Below are 20,361 nucleotides of genomic sequence, written 5' to 3' on the forward strand. Positions count from 1 at the left end.
ATGGTGTGTTGTCTATACATGTATTGTGTGCTGTTTTGGGTGGATACCAAATTATCTTTAGCCCAGGAGAGATGCCAGTGTGTGATAGCAGTGCACATAGCGGCATTAATGATAATTTAACCTTTGTCCCATGGAACGTCAAAGGTCTGGGTCGTGTTTTCTCACATCTCAAATCCTTGAAGCCAGATATATTTTTTCTTCAAGAAACTCACATTGGACCAAACGTACGGCGCAGATTAAGAGCAAATTGGAGTTCCCAGGTTTTCCAAACTCCTTTTAATTGCAAAGCCAGAGGGGTTGGTATTTCACCTCGATTCTATGACAGTAGACCCATATGGTAGGTACCTCAGGATTTCAGGTCATATAAACTCCTTTCCTCTAGTCATGCTTAATGTCGATGCGCCCAAGAGAGACAATCCTGATTTCTTTTGGTATGATACCAGCCTCCTCATCATTGTTGGATGGGATTTGAATTGCACCTTAGACCCTTCTTTGACAGGCTGTCAACAAAACCTCCTTCTGCCATAGCCTCAGTGCAAACACTCAATGATTTAATTAAGCAAAGAATATGACTGATGTCTGGCGGTTACAACATCACTTCTTGTGAATTACTACGCAGTCATGTGAACTCAACATATCACAATATTTTGATATCTGATCGTAGCCCAGTCTCTCTTCAATTCAAGAATATAATCTGACTGCAAGAGGGATACTCTGTAGGTCTCTTCTCATGTTGGAAGTGTACTCTCAATATTCTTTAGTCGAGAGTCAAGTTTGTGTTTTTTAGATGATTCAAATGAGATCACAGTGTAGAGTCAGAGACCATTATCATTGGTGGTGAGAAAGTCCTCCATACGAGCGGTCATATCCTTAACAAACAGACTATCCTGGAGGAGGAGAGGATTGAACTTTTGTTTAGACAGGATAATAAGATTTTGAAATATGAGTATAATAGTATCCTGAGTAGATAAGCAGCCTTGTATGAAAACTCAAGCAGAGCTCTATCTTATCTTATCATCTTTTGAACTAAGGGATAAACCTGAAAAACTTTTAGCAAGCCAACTCAGAGGTGAGCAGGCTGAGCAAGTCATCCATAAGATTAGGTAAATAATTAACGCAACCAAAGGACCAAAACAAACTATATTCTAGCAAAGTAGAGGCCACTGAAGTGGGTTTTTGTAACTTATTTGACAACCTAAATATGCCCCAATTGGACATCGCTTCGAGGGATGATATTGACACCCCAATTTCTGAGGCTGATCTTTTAGATGCTAGCAGCTGATTTTACAAGGCGTTCCACAAAAGAATCGTCCGTCTCATGTTGTGGATGGTAACTGACTCAATCACAAATAAGAGACTTCCCAGCTCCTCCTATGAAGCAAACAGGCTACAGGCCCATTACTCATCTAAACTGTCCTCGCCACAAAGCAAGGTAAACACATCAGAGATTATTCATTGTGACCAAACTGGTTTCATCCCCGGTAGATTCTCATGAAGTAATGTCTGCTTTTAAACACTCTACACTCACACCACTGTCATGTCCCTCGATACCCAAAAGGCTTTTGATCAGATTGGATGGCCATGAATGTTTGTTTTTTGTGAGCCTTTATTAGAGGTGAAGGACAGAGATGGGGAACGACATGTGTGAAAGGAGCCACAGGCCGGACGTGTACCCGGGCCGCCCGCGTGTACCCGGGCCGCCAGCGTGTACCCGAGCCGGATGTGTACCCGGGCCGCCAGCGTGTACCCGAGCCGGATGTGTACCCGGGCCGCCAGCGTGTACCCGGGCCGGATGTGTACCCGGGCCGCCAGCGTGTACCCGGGCCGCCCGCGTGTACCCAGGCCGCCAGCGTGTACCCGGGCCGCCAGCGTGTACCCGGGCCGCCAGCGTGTACCCGAGCTGGATGTGTACCCGGGCCGCCAGCGTGTACCCGGGCCGGATGTGTACCCGGGCCGCCAGCGTGTACCCGGGCCGCCCGCGTGTACCCAGGCCGCCAGCGTGTACCCGGGCCGCCAGCGTGTACCCGGGCCGCCAGCGTGTACCCGAGCTGGATGTGTACCCGGGCCGCCAGCGTGTACCCGGGCCGGATGTGTACCCGGGCCGCCAGCGTGTACCCGGGCCGCCCGCGTGTACCCGGGCCGCCCCCGCGTGAGGACTGTAGCGTCGATGCATGGGAGCGCACGCACTGAGCCACCAGCGCCCCCTCCTGGCCATGAATGTTTGAGACACTTTGGGTTAAAATAATTGACTCTTATCCTGTTTCCTCGATTCTCACCAACATAGATAAATCTCTGGTGTGAGGCAGGGAGATCCTCTTTCTCCCCTCCTTTCTGATTTAGCCATAGAACCTCTTGCAATGGGAATCAGGAGTCACACAGTTATTTGCGGTGTAGAGTTTGGTAATGTTGAAAGTCTTGTTCATTTCTATACTGACGAATTATTGATCAGTTTATTCGACCCAGTTACTTCAGTTCTCATCCTCCTACATGACATTAAATCATTTAGCAGGATAAACAATTAACTGGGACAAAAGTGAATTAATTCCCTTGAAGGATAATCTGAGCTCTGCTTTCACACATAACTTATCTTAAGATCTCCTGAAACTACATTTCTTGGACATAATAGAAAGACTTAAGATGAATGTAAGGACTTGATTGGTGATTTGTGCTGCTATGTTGTCTTTATATCGTGTGTGCACTCTCTTAGTGACTGACGAGGGCTGTTTTTAAGAGATGGGCCGTCTCTTTTTGGACCTTCGTTTTGCTGGCCCCCTGCTTCTCTCTCTTTTAGTCGTTGTGTATATTACTGCTTGTGTGTGTGTTTGTGTTGTATAAAACGTTATAAATAAAGTATTAAAAAAAGTATTTATCACACATGGCGTTTCATGCTGACCTGCCACGGTGGTGCTGAGCGGCAGCCCGGTTTCCGTGTGATATGGGTGGACGGCGATCTGCGTCATAGACGGGACGGGGACGCCGGGGAACGTCACGGCCGTGGCTGCGAGGGGGGGCTGAGGACCCGCAGAAACTGAGAATGGATACTGAGCCCCAATGAAGGCTGGATGCATCCCCTGTTCACAGGAAGAAGATCAATAAAGGTTATGATACAATATGACAACCTACCTCAGATTATCATGACTTTAGATTAATTTCCCATAATCCCGGGTGTTCAAGCTCTGACCTGAGGGTAGGCAGCCCCCGACACCGGGAAGACGGCGGGGCGGGGGACGTGCTGCAGCGGGTGTCCCAGGTACTGGGGTGTGCAGACGGTGGGGAGGTGGGCCTGGATGGTGGTGTAGGGATGTAGGCCCTGACTGTGGGGGTGAGCCAAGGCCTGACCGGGAAGGGGGTGAGACTGATAGATAGTGGAGCCCACCGAGATGACGGGGACGACTGCCGCCGCAGTGACTGACGCCGTCACTGTTGCCAACCCCCCCGACTCCATGTTGGTCCCAACTTCGATGACTCCACAGCTGGACTCCATGGGTCTTCTGCCCGGGCCCCCATTGGCTCCGCAGCGTCCGGAGGTCTCCCTCTGCTGACCTGAGCCCCCTCCCATCGACTGTTCATATAGCCAGTACCACTGATGGGCCACTTCAAACAGGACCTCAGGGTATACTCCGCCCCCTTTGGCCGCCTCCTCCACTGCCATGCAGGCCTTCTCCAGCATCACGTTGTCCTGCAGGGGTGATGGAGACGGACTCATTAAGATCAGAAAACATGTTCACTTCTCGACACCGGTTCCTTTGTAAACCACATGTCCCTGGTACCTGCTCCTTGCACTGCACCAGCGCTCTCTGGATCTCGTTGGGGTTGAGGGCGTGGGCGTGAGGCAGGCAGCTGAGGGCGAGCTCAGCAGCTGCCCGCACCATGTTGGGGTCTCTGGCACGGGACGCTCGGTCTGCAAGGGACGCCACCTCAGGGGGGGTCAGGTGACCATCCCAACACTCCACCAGGATGTTCAGAGCAGCGCTGCCAATTTCCATGGCCTGACCTGAGAGGGCAGATACAGGAAGTGAGTCAGAGGACATAGGTAATAACAAACACACGCCCCCCCCTCCCCCCCTCTAGCCCCCTCCTCACCTGTGATCCACGACACGTGGGAAGAGTATGTCCGGCTCAGCCAGTTGGGAGACACAAAGTTATGGAGTCCAAGTGCGTACAGTCCAATCTCGAAGGCGCACAGGTGCAGGTTCCTGTGAGGCCCCTGGTGTCCGCCGCTGGCTGATGGCTGAGTGAAGATGGACGTAGAAGAGTTCCCGCCCGCTTTGATCAACACCGTCTTCGCCAGCTCAAAGTAAAAGTGAGCCGCGGCCTCAGACGGTTGGTTAGGCACGTGGGGGGCGTGGCATTCAGGGCGACGCCCCTTATACCTGAGGACACAAAGACGGGAGACGCAACGAGAGAAACATGGTGGGTGCCTGTAGCGCAGTGGCAGCGCACGCGTCACCATGTATGGAGGCTATAGTCCTCACGCGGGCAGCGTGAGAATCTCTCCTCGATTTCCTGCACTATTCTCTCTCTCTCTCTCTCTCTCTCTCTCTCTCTCTCTCTCTCTCTCTCTCTCTCTCTCTCTCTCTCTCTCTCTCTCTCTCTCTCTCTCTCTCTCTCTCTCTCTCTCTCTCTCTCTCTCTCTCTCTCTCTCTCTCTCTCTCTCTCTCTCTCTCTCTCTCTCTCTCTCTCTCTCTCCTCGATTTCCTGCACTATCCTCTGTCTCTCTCTCTCTCTCAATAAAGGGTTAGGATTATCAGGACAGGACAGATTTGATCCATACCTGTGCCGAGTATTGGCGAACACTAAAAGTTACCGTACTGACGTCACGTTATTATATCAACCTGACACTGGAGTCCCGCCCTCCGCACACTCAGAGCACGCAGAGTCAGGTGGATAGTCACGTGTCTTTGGCAAGCTTGTTCAGATAAACCAGAGATGAGTTTCTGATACACGCCGGAAATACGAGCTGCAACTGGTTTATCAAATCAGTTAAATAAAAAGAAACTCGACGCTGTTGGTTTGACAGCCGGCGTCCAAGAAAACAAGGACCTCAGGTACTAACCAGTCACGTACCTGTACTAAAATAAAACGGTTAACGATAACCTTCTCTGGCCAGTCGTCACCGAAAGCCAACCCAGAGGTTAAAGGTCAGTGACTGAATTAGTAAACAGCTAGCAGCTTCCACCTCTACACAAACTGATTTTGTACCAGGCAGTAATTTCTGTTTATTTCTGTTGTAAAGTTGGACTTTTTTTTTTTTTTTTTAAAGGTTTATTTTTGGCCTTTATGGCTTTATTGATAGGACAGTGGATAGAGTCGGAAACAGGGAGAGAGTGGGGAGAGACATGCGGGAAAGTGGCCACAGGCCGGACGCGAACCCGGGCCGGACGCGAACCCGGGCCGCCTGCGCGAGGAGCAAAGCCTCGCAACATGGTGCTCGCGCTGCCGCTGCGCTATCGGCGCCACCATAAAGTTGGACATTTTAACATAGAGCTCTATGGAGACTGACTCACTGCAGGAGACAGACTCTAGTGGACACTGGAGGAACTGCAGCTGTAAAGTTGGACATTTTAACATAGAGCTCTATGGAGACTGACTCACTGCAGGAGACAGACTCTAGTGGACACTGGAGGAACTGCAGCTGTAAAGTTGGACATTTTATCAGCAGGCGATGTCGTAATGACAGACATCACCTGCTGATGATGTAAGTCATTATGTTTACCTGCTGGTGTCAGTGCTCTTGGCTCTGGCTCCGCCCCCTGCCCTACGGGAGCCACTGGAAGAGGAGGAGCCCAGGGAATCAGATGATGAGCTGCTGATGCTGTCGCTGTCTTGGCCCCGCCCCCATGACGTAGCTGCCCAGCCTCCCCTGAGTGGGCGGCGGCTGAGGGTGGGGGAGCTGTCCGAGGTCGTCTCTGGAGCGCTGCTGTCAATGCTCGCCATACCTGAACACATGACACATCAGATGTTCACATGGCTAACGGTCAGGTGTACAGTCGCACAAGGTTGTCTCGACTTTTTAGATGTGATATGATTCTACTAAAAATTAAACAATGTCAATACCTGTTTGTTACCATGGCAACAAAAACAAAGTCCTACACACCTGAAATCACATAATTTATTGTTTTCAATCATCAAAAGACAAACGCTGCAACCTGAGCTGACAGTGTTTCCCTGTCCTTCAGTCTGCTGCTCTCACTTCCTGTCTCTGAAATGTTTGATGGCTTCGTTCATCACATTCACACCTGTCTGATGAAACCGGTTTTCAAAAACGCTTTTTTATGCATGACCACTACAGCAACTGTGATCATATCGTTTCAAAACGCCATCAGGTTACGTTAAATATATCGCGGTTATTCTCACCTGTGTGTTTCTTCTTCTGCCGGACAGGTGAGCCCCAGCAGCGCTGACTGGAGCCACAGCGAGCTCCCAAAGCCAGCCGACTGGGAACTGTGGTTTCCAGTTTGAACGGAGCTGTTTCAGTCTGCTGCTCAGTGGGCGGAGCTCCATCTGATACTGGGCAGAGAAAGGACAGAAACAGGAGGCGTCACTCTGTCTGAGAATCAGTAACGTAATGTTTCTACGAAGTTAACTCTTTATTATCTGAGTCTCAAAACAGGAGGTGTCAACAAAGGTTTCATGGGTTATATTAGTCATGAGTGTTATCGTCTGTTTCGTGTAAAAGAGCGTGTGTTTATGTTCTGTGTGTGTGTGTGTGTGTGTGTGTGTGTGTGTGTGTGTGTGTGTGTGTGTGTGTGTGTGTGTGTGTGTGTGTCTCACCTGTTTCTCCAGTCGAACTGGTCTGTCCTGGGTTCAGGTCTTGGTGAGAGACCTCCTCTCCAGTGAGAGTCCCAGCAGAGGAGGAGGAGGTGGCAGCAACAGGGGCAGCAGAGGAGGAGGCGGGGGCGTGTTTAGAGACCCCCCCTGTGGCCCCGCCTACCCCGCCATGGCTGCTTGTGTTGTTGTGTTTGGACGGGCTGCGCTGGCTTCCTGCAGCAGGTTTACTCGAGTAAAACGAGCTGAGAGTCTGAGGTTTGTGAGTCTGACTCTCCCGGTCCAACAGTTTGTCCAGGATCTAGGGGGGGGGGGTTAAAGAAAACGTTTTGTGGAGTTTGAGGAAGTGTGTGTCAGTATCTTCTTCTTCTGTCTAATGTTTTTGTGTTTTCTCTGCACCGAGGTCTCCTCATGGAAAATCCTTAAACCCTGAACTCCAACAAACAAACCCCAAATATCCTCACAGTCACACATATCTCTCACAGCACATCAACATATTAGCTCATCACTGAACAGCTGATCAACAGAAAGTGATGACATCACAGGAAGTCATTTCTCTGTGTTACCTTCTTTAGTTTGCTCTGGTCATCCTTGTAGGTGATCATCAGAGCCAGTGCCAGGTCACCTTTCACCCTCCGAGTCCCCTCACACAGCAAAGGATGCTCCGCCTCGCTCACTGTGGTCTTCATACCTGTATGCACACACACACACAGGTACAGGTGAGACACACACACACACGCACACGCACACGCACACACACACACACACACACACACACACACACACACACACACACACACACACACACACACACACGAAACAAACACAAAATGTACCAAGAGCAGCGACGGCAGCCTCAAAGCCCAACTCCTCATCACCCGGCATCTCGTTGTTACGGTTGCGGCTCGGTGGACGGGAGCCCGTTGGGGACACAACTGCACAAACAATATGGAGAAAAGTCAAAGAGATGTTAATTTTTAAAGTTTAAATATTTAACATTTCAAGTTGCAGATAAACTCTTCACGTTGTTTAAATATAAACAAAAGATCAGCAAACATTTAACATTTTCCTCTGTGCAAGCTTGTTTCCATGGAGACTTTTAAAACAGGGCTGATCCGTCTCAAGCCCGAACCCTAACGATCACGATACCTATTAAAGTCTGGGTGGAACGTTAGCTCACATTGTTATGATATATATATATATATATATTAAAGTCTGGGTAGAACGTTAGCTCACATTGTTATGATATATATATATTAAAGTCTGGGTAGAACGTTAGCTCACATTGTTATGATATATATATATATATATATTAAAGTCTGGGTAGAACGTTAGCTCACATTGTTATGATATATATATATATATATATTAAAGTCTGGGTAGAACGTTAGCTCACATTGTTATGATATATATATATATATATTAAAGTCTGGGTAGAACGTTAGCTCACATTGTTATGATATATATATATATATATTAAAGTCTGGATAGAACGTTAGCTCACATTGTTATGATATATATATATATTCAAGTCTGGGTAGAACGTTAGCTCACATTGTTATGATATATATATATATATATATATATATTAAAGTCTGGGTAGAACGTTAGCTCACATTGTTATGATATATATATATATATTAAAGTCTGGGTGGAACGTTAGCTCACATTGTTATGATATATATATATTAAAGTCTGGGTGGAACGTTAGCTCACATTGTTATGATATATATATATATTAAAGTCTGGATAGAACGTTAGCTCACATTGTTATGATATATATATATATATTAAAGTCTGGATAGAACGTTAGCTCACATTGTTATGATATATACTCAACAAAAATATAAACGCAACACTTTTGTTTTTGCTCCCATTTGTCATGAGATGGACTCAAAGATCTAAAATTCATTCCAGATACACAATATTACCATTTCTCTCAAACATTGTTCACAAATCTGTCTAAATGTGTGATAGTGAGCACTTTTGCTTTGCTGAGATAATCCATCCCACCTCACAGGTGTGCCACATCAAGATGCTCATCAGACACCATGATTAGTGCATAGGTGTACCTTAGACTGTCCACAATAAAAGGCCACCCTGAAATGTGCAGTTTTTGCTTTATTGAGGGTCTGGGGACTCAGAACCAGTCAGTATCTGGTGTGTCCACCATTTGCCTCATGCAGTGCAACACATCTTCTTCGCATAGAGTTTATCAGATTGTCAATTGTGGCCTGTGGAATGTTGGTCCACTCCTCTTCAATGGCTGTGCGAAGTTGCTGGATATTAGTGGGAACTGGTACGCGCTGTCGTATACGCCGGTCAAGCACATCCCAAACATGCTCAATGGGTGACATGTCCGGTGAGTATGCTGGCCATGCAAGAACTGGGACATTTTCAGCTTCCAAGAATTGTGTACAGATCCTTGCAACATGGGGCCGTGCATTATCTTGTTGAAACATGAGGTGATGTTCATGGATGTATGGCACAACAATGGGCCTCAGGATCTCATCACGGTATCTCTGTGCATTCAAAATGCCATCAATAAAATGCACCTGTGTTCTTCGTCCATAACAGATGCCTGCCCATACCATAACCCCACCACCACCATGGGCCACTCGATCCACAACATTGACATCAGCAAAGCGCTCACCCACACGACGCCACACACGCTGTCTGCCATCTGCCCTGAACAATGTAAACCGAGATTCATCCGTGAAGAGAACACCTCTCCAACGTGCCAGACGCCATCGAATGTGAGCATTTGCCCACTCAAGTCTGTTACGGCGACGATCTGGAGTCAGGTTAAGACCCCGATGAGGACGACGAGCATGCAGTTGAGCTTCCCTGAGACGGTTTCTGACAGTTTGTGCAGAAATTCTTTGGTTATGCAAACCAATTGTTTCAGCAGCTGTCTGAGTAGCTGGTCTCAGACGATCTTGGAGGTGAACCTGCTGGATGTGGAGGTCCTGGGCTGGTGTGGTTACACGTGGTCTGCGGTTGTGAGGCCGGTTGGATGTACTGCCATATTCTCTGAAACGCCTTTGGAGACGGCTTATGGTGGAGAAATGAACATTCAATGCCCGAGCAACAGATCTGGTTGACATTCCTGCTGTCAGCATGCCAATTGCACGCTCCCTCAATGCTTGCGCCATCTGTGGCATTTTGCTGTGAGACAAAACTGCACATTTCAGAGTGGCCTTTTATTGTGGGCAGTATAAGGTACACCTGTGCACTAATCATGGTGTCTGATGAGCATCTTGATGTGGCACACCTGTGAGGTGGGATGGATTATCTCAGCAAAGCAAAAGTGCTCACTATCACACATTTAGACAGATTTGTGAACAATGTTTGAGAGAAATGGTAATATTGTGTATCTGGAATGAATTTTAGATCTTTGAGTCCATCTCATGACAAATGGGAGCAAAAACAAAAGTGTTGCGTTTATATTTTTGTTGAGTGTATATATATATTAAAGTCTGGATAGAACGTTAGCTCACATTGTTATGATATATATATATATTAAAGTCTGGATAGAACGTTAGCTCACATTGTTATGATATATATATTAAAGTCTGGATAGAACATTAGCTCACATTGTTATGATATATATATATATATATTAAAGTCTGGGTAGAACGTTAGCTCACATTGTTATGATATATATATATATATTAAAGTCTGGATAGAACGTTAGCTCACATTGTTATGATATATATATATATATTAAAGTCTGGATAGAACGTTAGCTCACATTGTTATGATATATATATATATTAAAGTCTGGATAGAACGTTAGCTCACATTGTTATGATATATATATATATATATATATTAAAGTCTGGGTAGAACGTTAGCTCACATTGTTATGATATATATATATATATATTAAAGTCTGGGTAGAACGTTAGCTCACATTGTTATGATATATATATATTCAAGTCTGGGTAGAACGTTAGCTCACATTGTTATGATATATATATATATTAAAGTCTGGGTAGAACGTTAGCTCACATTGTTATGATATATATATATATATATATTAAAGTCTGGGTAGAACGTTAGCTCACATTGTTATGATATATATATATATATTAAAGTCTGGATAGAACGTTAGCTCACATTGTTATGATATATATATATATATTAAAGTCTGGATAGAACGTTAGCTCACATTGTTATGATATATATATATATATTAAAGTCTGGATAGAACGTTAGCTCACATTGTTATGATATATATATATATATTAAAGTCTGGATAGAACGTTAGCTCACATTGTTATGATATATATATATATATTAAAGTCTGGATAGAACGTTAGCTCACATTGTTATGATATATATATATATATTAAAGTCTGGATAGAACGTTAGCTCACATTGTTATGATATATATATATATTAAAGTCTGGATAGAACGTTAGCTCACATTGTTATGATATATATATATATATATATATATTAAAGTCTGGGTAGAACGTTAGCTCACATTGTTATGATATATATATATATATATTAAAGTCTGGGTAGAACGTTAGCTCACATTGTTATGATATATATATATTCAAGTCTGGGTAGAACGTTACCTCACATTGTTATGATATATATATATATTAAAGTCTGGGTAGAACGTTAGCTCACATTGTTATGATATATATATTAAAGTCTGGGTGGAATGTTAGCTCACATTGTTATGATATATATATATATATTAAAGTCTGGATAGAACGTTAGCTCACATTGTTATGATATATATATATATCAAAGTCTGGGTGGAACGTTAGCTCACATTGTTATGATATATATATATATATATATATTAAAGTCTGGGTGGAACGTTAGCTCACATTGTTATGATATATATATATATATATTAAAGTCTGGATAGAACGTTAGCTCACATTGTTATGATATATATATTAAAGTCTGGATAGAACGTTAGCTCACATTGTTATGATATATATATATATATCAAAGTCTGGGTGGAACGTTAGCTCACATTGTTATGATATATATATATATATTAAAGTCTGGGTAGAACGTTAGCTCACATTGTTATGATATATATATATATCAAAGTCTGGGTGGAACGTTAGCTCACATTGTTATGATATATATATATATCAAAGTCTGGGTGGAACGTTAGCTCACATTGTTATGATATATATATATATATTAAAGTCTGGGTAGAACGTTAGCTCACATTGTTATGATATATATATATATCAAAGTCTGGGTAGAACGTTAGCTCACATTGTTATGATATATATATATTAAAGTCTGGGTAGAACGTTAGCTCACATTGTTATGATATATATATATATTAAAGTCTGGGTAGAACGTTAGCTCACATTGTTATGATATATATATATATATTAAAGTCTGGATAGAACGTTAGCTCACATTGTTATGATATATATATATTAAAGTCTGGGTAGAACGTTAGCTCACATTGTTATGATATATATATATTAAAGTCTGGGTAGAACGTTAGCTCACATTGTTATGATATATATATATATATTAAAGTCTGGATAGAACGTTAGCTCACATTGTTATGATATATATATATTAAAGTCTGGGTAGAACGTTAGCTCACATTGTTATGATATATATATATATTAAAGTCTGGGTAGAACGTTAGCTCACATTGTTATGATATATATATATATATTAAAGTCTGGATAGAACGTTAGCTCACATTGTTATGATATATATATATTAAAGTCTGGGTAGAACGTTAGCTCACATTGTTATGATATATATATATTAAAGTCTGGGTAGAACGTTAGCTCACATTGTTATGATATATATATATTAAAGTCTGGATAGAGCGTTAGCTCACATTGTTATGATATATATATATATATATATATTAAAGTCTGGGTGGAACGTTAGCTCACATTGTTATGATATATATATATATTAAAGTCTGGGTAGAACGTTAGCTCACATTGTTATGATATATATATATTAAAGTCTGGGTAGAACGTTAGCTCACATTGTTATGATATATATATTAAAGTCTGGGTAGAACGTTAGCTCACATTGTTATGATATATATATATATATATATATATATATATATATATATTAAAGTCTGGGTAGAACGTTAGCTCACATTGTTATGATATATATATATATATATATTAAAGTCTGGATAGAACGTTAGCTCACATTGTTATGATATATATATATATATTCAAGTCTGGGTAGAACGTTAGCTCACATTGTTATGATATATATATATATATTCAAGTCTGGGTAGAACGTTAGCTCACATTGTTATGATATATATATATATATATTAAAGTCTGGGTGGAACGTTAGCTCACATTGTTATGATATATATATATATATATTCAAGTCTGGGTAGAACGTTAGCTCACATTGTTATGATATATATATATTCAAGTCTGGGTGGAACGTTAGCTCACATTGTTATGATATATATATATTAAAGTCTGGGTAGAACGTTAGCTCACATTGTTATGATATATATATATTAAAGTCTGGATAGAACGTTAGCTCACATTGTTATGATATATATATATATATTAAAGTCTGGATAGAACGTTAGCTCACATTGTTATGATATATATATATATATTAAAGTCTGGGTAGAACGTTAGCTCACATTGTTATGATATATATATATTCAAGTCTGGGTAGAACGTTAGCTCACATTGTTATGATATATATATATATATATATTCAAGTCTGGGTAGAACGTTAGCTCACATTGTTATGATATATATATATTAAAGTCTGGGTAGAACGTTAGCTCACATTGTTATGATATATATATTAAAGTCTGGGTGGAACGTTAGCTCACATTGTTATGATATATATATATATATTCAAGTCTGGGTAGAACGTTAGCTCACATTGTTATGATATATATATATATATTCAAGTCTGGGTGGAACGTTAGCTCACATTGTTATGATATATATATATTAAAGTCTGGGTAGAACGTTAGCTCACATTGTTATGATATATATATATTAAAGTCTGGATAGAACGTTAGCTCACATTGTTATGATATATATATATATATATATTAAAGTCTGGGTAGAACGTTAGCTCACATTGTTATGATATATATATATATATTAAAGTCTGGGTAGAACGTTAGCTCACATTGTTATGATATATATATATTAAAGTCTGGGTAGAACGTTAGCTCACATTGTTATGATATATATATTAAAGTCTGGATAGAACGTTAGCTCACATTGTTATGATATATATATATTAAAGTCTGGGTAGAACGTTAGCTCACATTGTTATGATATATATATTAAAGTCTGGGTGGAACGTTAGCTCACATTGTTATGATATATATATATATATTAAAGTCTGGATAGAACGTTAGCTCACATTGTTATGATATATATATATATTAAAGTCTGGGTGGAACGTTAGCTCACATTGTTATGATATATATATATATATTAAAGTCTGGGTGGAACGTTAGCTCACATTGTTATGATATATATATATATATTAAAGTCTGGGTGGAACGTTAGCTCACATTGTTATGATATATATATTAAAGTCTGGGTAGAACGTTAGCTCACATTGTTATGATATATATATTAAAGTCTGGGTAGAACGTTAGCTCACATTGTTATGATATATATATATTAAAGTCTGGGTAGAACGTTAGCTCACATTGTTATGATATATATATTAAAGTCTGGATAGAACGTTAGCTCACATTGTTATGATATATATATATATTAAAGTCTGGGTGGAACGTTAGCTCACATTGTTATGATATATATATATATATTAAAGTCTGGGTAGAACGTTAGCTCACATTGTTATGATATATATATTAAAGTCTGGATAGAACGTTAGCTCACATTGTTATGATATATATATTAAAGTCTGGGTGGAACGTTAGCTCACATTGTTATGATATATATATTAAAGTCTGGATAGAACGTTAGCTCACATTGTTATGATATATATATATTAAAGTCTGGGTAGAACGTTAGCTCACATTGTTATGATATATATATATATTAAAGTCTGGGTGGAACGTTAGCTCACATTGTTATGATATATATATATATTAAAGTCTGGGTAGAACGTTAGCTCACATTGTTATGATATATATATATATTAAAGTCTGGGTGGAACGTTAGCTCACATTGTTATGATATATATATATATTAAAGTCTGGGTAGAACGTTAGCTCACATTGTTATGATATATATATATATTAAAGTCTGGGTGGAACGTCGGCTCACACTGAACAAGTGAAATCGGGACGGAGCATTGACAACTGTTATCAGATTTTAAAAACTCGAACAGACGGGATGGCGGCTGGTGACAGAGCAGGAAGTGGAAGTTGTTGTAGGATAAAGGAAAGTTGATACAAACGTAGATTTAAGTGCTGCACTGCCGTTCTGTGAACCGAAACCTAAACAAAGAAAAGGAAAGCCGGCGTGTACGGACTGGCAGGAGGACACCGAGCACGTGGGTTTATTTTTGCAGACAGAATTTGAGGTAATAGAATATTGTGACTATATTGTTATCATGCGCAACTTCTGCCAGAAGCGTTTATGAGTCATCAAGATTTTAGGTCCTAAATATCAAACATATTTAAAAAATATTTGGGGACATTAAGATTGGAACTTCTTACCACTAACGCTACAAGTTCACCTGGGCAGATATCCATGTGCACGTGTGGTTTTGTTCCAGAATTGGTTTCTCAGTTTGTCTGTCGTCATTCTGTCTGTGTTCACACTGTGGTCACATGACCTCTGAATCTATGTTGCCCCCCGTTCATGTGCCAACTCCAGCTTGTTTCTGAGGTGCACAGCCGACGCGCCAAACATGGAGCCATCATGCTAAAGTTTACGTGTACTTAAAATCCTGAACTGCACCTGTGCAGGTGTACGGCAGAGACTTGGTGCTTACCTGGGGTGCAGAGCACGTCAAAGATGAAACTTGCTAACATAAGAGGCAGCACAGGTCTGTAATCACAGAAGTTTCCGTCTCTGAGCTGCTCTGCTCGCTCTCGGATTGCGGACATCTCCACCAACCCCAGAGGGATCTTCTTCAGCAGAGACACCACCTCTGACTCCTGATAGGCCAGCTTCACCTGTAGTACAGGTACAGAGAGAGAGGGGGGGTCAGAGTGCTCCTGCTTATGGATGGATAGATGGATGTACTTTATTGATCTCAAGCTGGGAAATTGTGGCGTTACAGCAGCAGGACATCAAACACACAATGTTAGTAACAAGACAATATGACATGGACTACAAAGTAAAATCTATATTTATATGAAGCAGAGTCACACCTCCAGGGCCTTGGTGGAGGCCGGCGGTCTCTGCAGCTCCAGTGAGAACATGCCGGTGCTGAAGGCCAGGTTGTGGAGCTCCAGTCTCTCACTGAGGACGGTCAGCAGGAAGGCGGCTTTAGTCAGCGTGTTGGTGGCAACCTGAGTCTGGCGGCTTGTCGACACTTTGCTTTTCTTCCCCTGAATGCAAACACAGTGTTACTCCGATGTCATGACTGAATGATAAAATATCAAGGTCAGGTGATGCTATTATAGAATCATTACATTTAAGAAAAGGTGCGCCTGTACCTTTGTCTGCGGCTGCTCGACCTTCAGGTCAGGAGGGTTTGCTAATAGATCTCTGGCCAGATCCACAGCCAGCCGACACGCCTCATTACTGTAACCATGAGCATGGAGTGCCTCAGCACACGCAAACAGAACCTACACACACAATAAAGGAAGTGGTTTTATACTGGAGGGTATTTTGAATGGTCCTACATCTAACCCTGTAAGCTGTGAATACCATCCACACTCCTCCTCCTCCATTACCTCCATGCGTCCTTCCTGCTCTAGCGGTTTAATTCCTGCGAAGATGTCGGGCTCTTCCTCCTGGTGGTTTTCAGCCAGCTGTCTGTCTGCTCCTTCTTCTGAGGCAGCACTCAGGTAGTACGCCTGATAGTCATCTTCACCCACAGCTCCTCCTCCTCCTGCTGCAGCTCCTCCTGCAGCAGCAGCTCCTTCTCCTCCTGCAGGTCCTCCGGCAGGTCGTCCTCCTTCTGCGGGTCCTCCTTCTGCCTCCCTGCAGCCCTGCAGGGGCTTGGAAGGGGTTTTGGTTGAAGCAGATCTTGCTGTGGAGGTAGAGGACTCATTACCTGCAGCAGAATCTACTACTTCTTCCCTATTCTGGACCATCTCAGCCTGCAGCTCAGCCTGTAACTCCGCCTCCTTCTCGGAAGAATCCATAACTACCAGCACCGTCTCTGTCAGGGGGAGTTGGGAGGGCAGAGGCTCTGCAGAAGGAGGTGCAGCCGACACAAGGCTCGCACGCTTTGCTTCAAACGTTTTGCTCCCCCCGCTGTATTTGCGTGAGTCACGGAGCAGCGGGCTGGGGGACGGCAGCATCTCGGGAGGCGGGGGCAGGAACTCAAAGGTGTTGCTTGCCTCGGCACCCAGAGCCAGACTGCAGCCATCGTCCAGGCTGAGCTCAGCAAGGTCGGGCTCCAGAGAACTGTCCTCGCTGCTTGTCCTCCGCTTGGCGCTGGCGTGTTTCCCCCCACCTACCCCCACTCCTCCTCCTGTTCCTCCCACTGACCCCCCCTTCCCTCCTCCCTGAGTCATCTTCAGCTTCCCCCCTGAGGAGGAGCCGGGCCCTTTGTACACGCACTTCCCTCCTCCGTCCTCCAGAGACAGAGACACACTGCCACCCAGCCGGACCAGCATGCCCCCCCCTCCGCAGACGGACAGACCCTTCCTCTTGGTCAGGATGGTTTCCTTGGGCCGCACAGCCACCTCCTGCTGGAAGGAGTGGCCACCTCCTCTTCCTTTGAAATCAGCCCCTCCCTCTCCTCTGGCCCCTCCCCCGCCATCTGACGTGTCCCCGCCACCTCCTGCCGTAGCTCTGGCTCCTCTCTGCAGCTGCACTGCTCTGGACCAGCAAAAGGTGGCGCTCTTCCTATCAGCGCTGCAGTAAGTTATGCCCTCCAGCGGGTAGGCCGCCTCCCAGTTAAAGTAACAGGACTCCACGGCGGGTTTGAACCCCTGGAACAGTTTGTCCAGGGACTTCCTGTGCTGCCCTCGCTTTACGATCTCGATGACCTTCAGGTGCCACTGCTTCAGCTGCCCCGCCAGCTCCAGCCGCCTGCGAGAGACGGAGACACCCAGGTGACGTGTACTCTCATGTAGTGCTGCATGATTCATGCTGACATGTCAATCATCAATAATCATTCAACTTTTCACTGAAACATTATCTTGGGGTCGCGTTCTGGTTTATGATTATGACCTGTGCTATTCTGTGTTCATCAACGCTGAATGCATTCAGCCCTACTGAATAGAAACCTATGTAAAGCTGACCTAACCCTGGAACACGTGTAAAGCGTGCCTGTATGGAAACAACTTTTCATTTGGGTCACAACAGGTGAGACTGATGTGGAGGCTTGTTATGCAGCAAAGCGTCATCACAGTAGCAGCAAGCAGCTGCAGAAAACCTAGCATACCCTAACCTTATAGGCAACAAGGGCGCCTGTGTCTGACCTGCAAGGACTCATGGTGGGATCCAGTACCGCCAGCCTCCACAGCACCACCATCTCGTCACACATGCTCGCACACGCGTGAGCCGCCACCTCCGATTGGCCGTTACTGCGCCCGGTGTGTCCACTGGCACTGCTGTGGGACGCTGACGTCCGGACGCTGTACCACCAGCTGATGATCTGAAGAGAACACACGAGTGTGTTAGGTAAGACGCTCTTCGTTACTCCAGGTTAGACATGAAAAGCTGCTTTGACTTTTACATTTTCACTGAGAAGCGGCGTGATGTCACTGATCCTCATACCTGTTCGTAGGTGAGGCACTGCTCGGTGAGGATCTCGAGCAGCGGGGCGGCGTTGCTGTCTCGTCTCTTGAACATCTCTCTAACGATGGACAGAAGGTTCCAGATTCCTTCAGGCTCTCGTCCCCTCAGAGGTCGAAGAAGACACGCCCACTCAGCTGCAGCAGGCGGCTCGGTGGAAGACAGGTACATGGAGTTTACGTCACTGCAGCGAGAAAAAACACACACACACACACACACACACACATTATTTATCATGAACGTGTTACAGAGCCTGGTGTTGGTTCACAGCGTGTACCTGAAGACGACAGGTGAGGGCCCACAGAACTTGTGCAGGGTCTTTTTGATGTTGTCGCTGAGGGTTGACTCGTCCAGGTACCAGGTGCTCTGATCAGACGCTGAGGGGCCAGCAGTAGGGTCTACACACACACACAGACACACAGACACACAGACACACACACACACACACCTTTAGATGGACGAAGCTGTGGCGTAACACACACTCTGTATCAGCTGTTTTACCTGGAGCTCCACACACGGTGTTGATGGCGGTGGATTGCGAGGATAGCAGCTCGTCCAGCAGACGCTGCGCTGTGGGCAGAATCTACACAAACACAATCTATGACACACACTGTTGTTTATTACACAGATGTATTTATTGTTCACCTGAACAAGGTACCTGCTGAGGAAGCTCACTGATCAGATACTGAGCAAACTTCTGCAGCTGGTCCCTCTGCAGTCGAGACAGAGACTCAGAGACCGGAGCCCGGAGACACACCGCTGACGCCTACACACACACACACACACACACACACACACACACACACACACACACACACACACACACACACACACACACACACACACACACACACACACACACACACACACACACACACACACACACACACACACACACACACACACACACACACACACACACACACACACACACACACACACACACACACACACAGTATAGTTTAAGTTTCAGGCCACATGGAAAACGATCCGCTGGAAACCCGGGTCTGAAAACTGAAGTTTGGTGTTAGACCTTCAACATTTGATGACAACAGTCGCACACTCTGATCTACAAAAACAATATAGTGTAGTATTCATGCCAGATCAGAAGATGGCAGTGTGACACTGTGATGACACAACAAAGAGCGAACAGGTGTAAACTGAATAACACCCCAGTGTTTGTGTGGACTGAGGGTGAGGTAGGGTTCTTACTTCAAGTGACCTGAAAACTACAAAATGAACCTTTAGAGGAGAAGTGGACTGGGAGCCATGACAGTCAACATAATAACTCTAAAATAATAACATAACTCTAATTTAATAACATAACTCTAAAATAATAACATAACTCTAATTTAATAACATAACTCTAAAATAATAACATAACTCTAATTTAATAACATAACTCTAAAATAATAACATAATAACTCTAAAATAATAACATAATGACTCTAAAATAATAACATAATGACTCTAAAATAATAACATAATAACTCTAAAATAATAACATAATGACTCTAAAATAATAACATAATAACTCTAAAATAATAACATAATAACTCTAAAATAATAACATAATAAATCTAAACTAATAATATAATAAATCTAAAATAATAACATAATAACTCTAAAATAATAACATAATAAATCTAAAACAATAACATAATAAATCTAAAATAATAACATAATGACTCTAAAATAATAACATAATAACTCTAAAATAATAACATAA

The 20,361-nt window shown here is 43.4% G+C and overlaps 1 protein-coding gene across 1 annotated transcript in view; it reads right to left on the reverse strand.

Annotated features, from left to right (window-relative positions):
• Nucleotides 1-20,361, reverse strand: part of zswim8 (zinc finger, SWIM-type containing 8) — a gene marked incomplete at its 5' end in the record, with an annotated part of 28,523 nt that overhangs the window by 5,462 nt on the left and 2,700 nt on the right. Inside the window, 18 exons of the mRNA XM_079362347.1 lie at nucleotides 2,894-3,071; nucleotides 3,182-3,679; nucleotides 3,771-3,994; nucleotides 4,084-4,373; nucleotides 5,717-5,939; nucleotides 6,358-6,510; nucleotides 6,775-7,069; nucleotides 7,335-7,459; nucleotides 7,605-7,703; nucleotides 15,706-15,889; nucleotides 16,088-16,267; nucleotides 16,376-16,507; nucleotides 16,616-17,924; nucleotides 18,317-18,492; nucleotides 18,615-18,816; nucleotides 18,910-19,030; nucleotides 19,134-19,215; nucleotides 19,291-19,398. Of these exons, the coding sequence (XP_079218473.1) occupies nucleotides 2,894-3,071; nucleotides 3,182-3,679; nucleotides 3,771-3,994; nucleotides 4,084-4,373; nucleotides 5,717-5,939; nucleotides 6,358-6,510; nucleotides 6,775-7,069; nucleotides 7,335-7,459; nucleotides 7,605-7,703; nucleotides 15,706-15,889; nucleotides 16,088-16,267; nucleotides 16,376-16,507; nucleotides 16,616-17,924; nucleotides 18,317-18,492; nucleotides 18,615-18,816; nucleotides 18,910-19,030; nucleotides 19,134-19,215; nucleotides 19,291-19,398 (4,579 nt within the window). The remainder of the gene's footprint in view (nucleotides 1-2,893; nucleotides 3,072-3,181; nucleotides 3,680-3,770; nucleotides 3,995-4,083; nucleotides 4,374-5,716; nucleotides 5,940-6,357; nucleotides 6,511-6,774; nucleotides 7,070-7,334; nucleotides 7,460-7,604; nucleotides 7,704-15,705; nucleotides 15,890-16,087; nucleotides 16,268-16,375; nucleotides 16,508-16,615; nucleotides 17,925-18,316; nucleotides 18,493-18,614; nucleotides 18,817-18,909; nucleotides 19,031-19,133; nucleotides 19,216-19,290; nucleotides 19,399-20,361) is intronic.

Source organism: Symphodus melops, assembly GCF_947650265.1.
Source record: "Symphodus melops genome assembly, chromosome: 15".
Classification (NCBI taxonomy): domain Eukaryota; kingdom Metazoa; phylum Chordata; class Actinopteri; order Labriformes; family Labridae; genus Symphodus; species Symphodus melops.